Source organism: Pterocles gutturalis, unplaced genomic scaffold (genome assembly GCF_000699245.1).
Source record: "Pterocles gutturalis isolate BGI_N339 unplaced genomic scaffold, ASM69924v1 scaffold6650, whole genome shotgun sequence".
In the NCBI taxonomy this organism is placed as follows: domain Eukaryota; kingdom Metazoa; phylum Chordata; class Aves; order Pterocliformes; family Pteroclidae; genus Pterocles; species Pterocles gutturalis.
The window spans coordinates 202,681-205,850 of NW_010143316.1; the positions used below are offsets into that span (position 1 = coordinate 202,681).

Below are 3,170 nucleotides of genomic sequence, written 5' to 3' on the forward strand. Positions count from 1 at the left end.
AAAATCCCACACCCCCCTCAGTTTGTGGAAGAGGAGGGCCACGCAACCTCAGTACACTGGCCATCATCTCAGGAGTGTCCTCATCACCCTATATAACTGCTCATTGCAGGAAACTCAGTTCCCAGGCCCTCAGTGGTGTTAAGCCATGAGCAGCTTCTGCTGGTCTTCAGGAAACAGCTGTAAGAGAAATCTATCATGTCAGCCTGGTTTCTTTTCTGTTTACCTGAACTCACATGGGTTTCCATGCTTTCTGGCTGACAGCCATCCCCAGGCAGCCAGGCTGCGTGTGCCCAGCCAGGGTTTCCCCAGGGAGCCAGTCCTGTGCAGGGGCTGAATGTCAGTGCCACAGGCTCCTGCCCATGCTTGTCGGGCTGCCTTGAGCTGGAGACAAATGCCTTGCTCATCTGCCTGGGGGAGCTTCAGAAAGTGATAAATCTACTATGGGGAGGTAGGTATTGAAGAGGGACAGTAAAGAAAAGCTTGGAGAAAGAAACTTGTCAAACAGAAGAGCAGCAAGAGATCTGGGGATGGGAACTGAGTAGCAGAATCCATGCAAGGTGAAGATCCAAGAGCATTTACCTCAACATGGATGCTGGCCCCTATATTATACAATGAGAAAAGTCAACCATGTTCTGAATTACAGGCTTGTAATTCCACCCTGAGGATCTGATGACTACAGAAATCACCAGAGCTCTGCTCCCCTGGTTTGACAACTGTATACTCCTGGATGCAGTTATAATCCTGTTGTATGTCTCAGCTGCCTGGCACTTTTTTTTTTTCCCTCCCTCCCTATGTACTTAACATTGAGGTAGAAGTTTCAACTAGTATTAAAACATGAAAAGAAAATGAACACAATCTTAATGGGCTAGTAGTCCAATGACCTTCAAAATTTGCAAAAACCTTCACAATGTGGCTATAAAATAAGTAATTCAGGTAGCAGAAAAGTCATTCTAAAAAAGTTAAAAATATTATTTAAAACGTACAGTACTGAGTTGCAAGACCTTTTCTTCATCTACTGGCTTTAAAAAAAACCAACCTTTTTAAAAAATTCTCCCTCTGTAACAAATGGCAGAAGCAGAATTCTTTGTAACATCAGAGATATATTGCTATGCAAGTAAGAGTACATGATGAATTCCTGAAGGCATTAACTGTTTTGAACAATGCTCTAAATATAGGTCATTTATATTAGTTGGCTTCAATTGAACATTGCTTTTATTTCCTACATGTTTAAGTATGTGTATAGATATATACATATGTCTATTGCAAAACAGAAAATCTGCATTCCTTCCAAAGTTTATAAGGAAGATCAAAGTAATACAATAGTAGTAATAAACTTTCCAGGGAGACTTAAATGACTTATTGTTCATACAATATTTAAATACAAGAAACAACAATCACCACCATAGTCAAATTTTTTGTGCTTTACAACCCCATAATACTAAAGCAAGTTTATATTAACACCTAAATGAAGAGAGTTAAACTGCTGCTATAGGGGCTGCTGTTAGTTATCTCCACTCTACTCAATACCACTGAGTAAATGAGGTCCAAATTTCATCTGAAAGAACTTAGTTAGCTTGAATTTCATCCTATTGATTTAATTATTGTCAGCAATATGAAAATACATTCAGTATAAGAAAGCTGTTAAAGCCAAAGGAAAAAAAAGTTCTTACTATTCTTACATCTATTTTTCAAGAAATACTAGATGGTCCACATTTAACACTGCATTTTTAAATTGGGGGGGGGGGGGGAAATCCATGAGTAATGAAGACAGATACTGTTTAGCAGCCTTCAAGGAGAACATTTCACTGACATTAAAGGCAACTTTGCAGACTCACTTGAAATGTATCAATTTGTAATCTACACATTTACAGGGGCTGCTCTCCTCTGAAAGCTGTTTCCCAATCTGTGCCAAAACATGTGAGGCTGTGTAGAATACTTCTGATGATAGACCTCCAGGCACTTTTTCTCCATAATTGATTTAGTTATTAGTTATGCAGGGAGCAAAGAGATCCCTGAGGCTCGGTAAAACAGTATTCAGTTACTAAAAGCAGCCCTTTGTGAATTAATGTCATCCTACCAGCTCTTTCTGCTCATTATTCCTTCAAGTCTTGTTTTCCTGGACACCAGCTGTCACAGAGGAAGTCTCCAGCCTTTTCTTCTCCTGCCTCTCTGGCTGGCTGAAGTTGCACCAGCACGGTCTGGAGTGTCTCCTTCACCACCTGGATCTCCCTCTGCAGAGACTGTGCAAGCTTTATTAAGGAATAAATCTATAGGTGATTGGCAGTCCCTTTTCTCTTTCCAAGTTATTAAATAAATTCTTGTTCTGCTGCTCGCAACAGATGGCCAAGGCTATCTAATTGTAGCTTCAAGTTCTTCCAAATTGTTTGGATTAAATATTAATACATTTCTCACACTTGCTCTCAAAAAAATAAAAAATCCAGGCGAAGTAGAGTTCTCAAGTAGCATTATTTAGCACTTTAAAAAAGGCAGGGGATGGGGGATACTGCTTGGATTCTGTTCTCAGGGGAAGGAAGGAGTTGAATAAATCGTACCATGGAGGCAGCAGCCATGAGTTCCCTGCTCAAGGGTGGGTGGATGTTTAAGCCAGAGATGCAGACAGGGGTGGGCCAGACCCCAGGTGAAGGCAAGGGGGCAGTGGGAGTTGTCTAAGACAGACAAAAGCCAAGTGACCACAGCTTGTGTGGCATTAGCGAGCTTGGCAATGTGTGCTAGGCAAGGCAGGGTGGGAATCTAGGTAAGCAGCAAAATTAGCTTATAGCAGAGTGTTTCTGCTCTACTTACCTCCAGAGGCCTTTAATCTTAGCTGAATTACCAGTATAATTATAGCACAGAAAACACAAATACAAAGCAATATGAGGCTCTACAGTGAATTCTTTGAACAAGTTGAAAAGCAAAGAGATAAGCAGTGGCAAGGTTGCGCTGTCATGCATAAAAAGGAAAAAGGCCACCTGAAAAGCATCTGATATTTCAGTAAAAACATTCATTTCATTAAGAAAGGAAAGGTTTCCACATTTTATTTGCCATTGTCTAGTTCAGGTTTCCTGCATCAAGTGCAGGGACTGGCTGTAGCTCGAGACAACCAATCTTCTCTTTCATAGCTTACACTACACAGAGAGCAAAGCAAGTGTGAGACAAGTCAGATCCTGCTG

The 3,170-nt window shown here is 41.0% G+C and overlaps 1 protein-coding gene across 1 annotated transcript in view; it reads right to left on the reverse strand.

Moving 5' to 3' along the window:
* Nucleotides 1–1,418: 1,418 nt before the first annotated feature.
* Nucleotides 1,419–3,170, reverse strand: part of LOC104469932 (disrupted in schizophrenia 1 protein-like) — a 43,928-nt gene continuing 42,176 nt past the window's right edge. Inside the window, exon 5 of the mRNA XM_010084679.1 lies at nucleotides 1,419–2,242. Within this exon, the coding sequence (XP_010082981.1) occupies nucleotides 2,094–2,242 (149 nt within the window). The 3' untranslated portion in view covers nucleotides 1,419–2,093. The remainder of the gene's footprint in view (nucleotides 2,243–3,170) is intronic.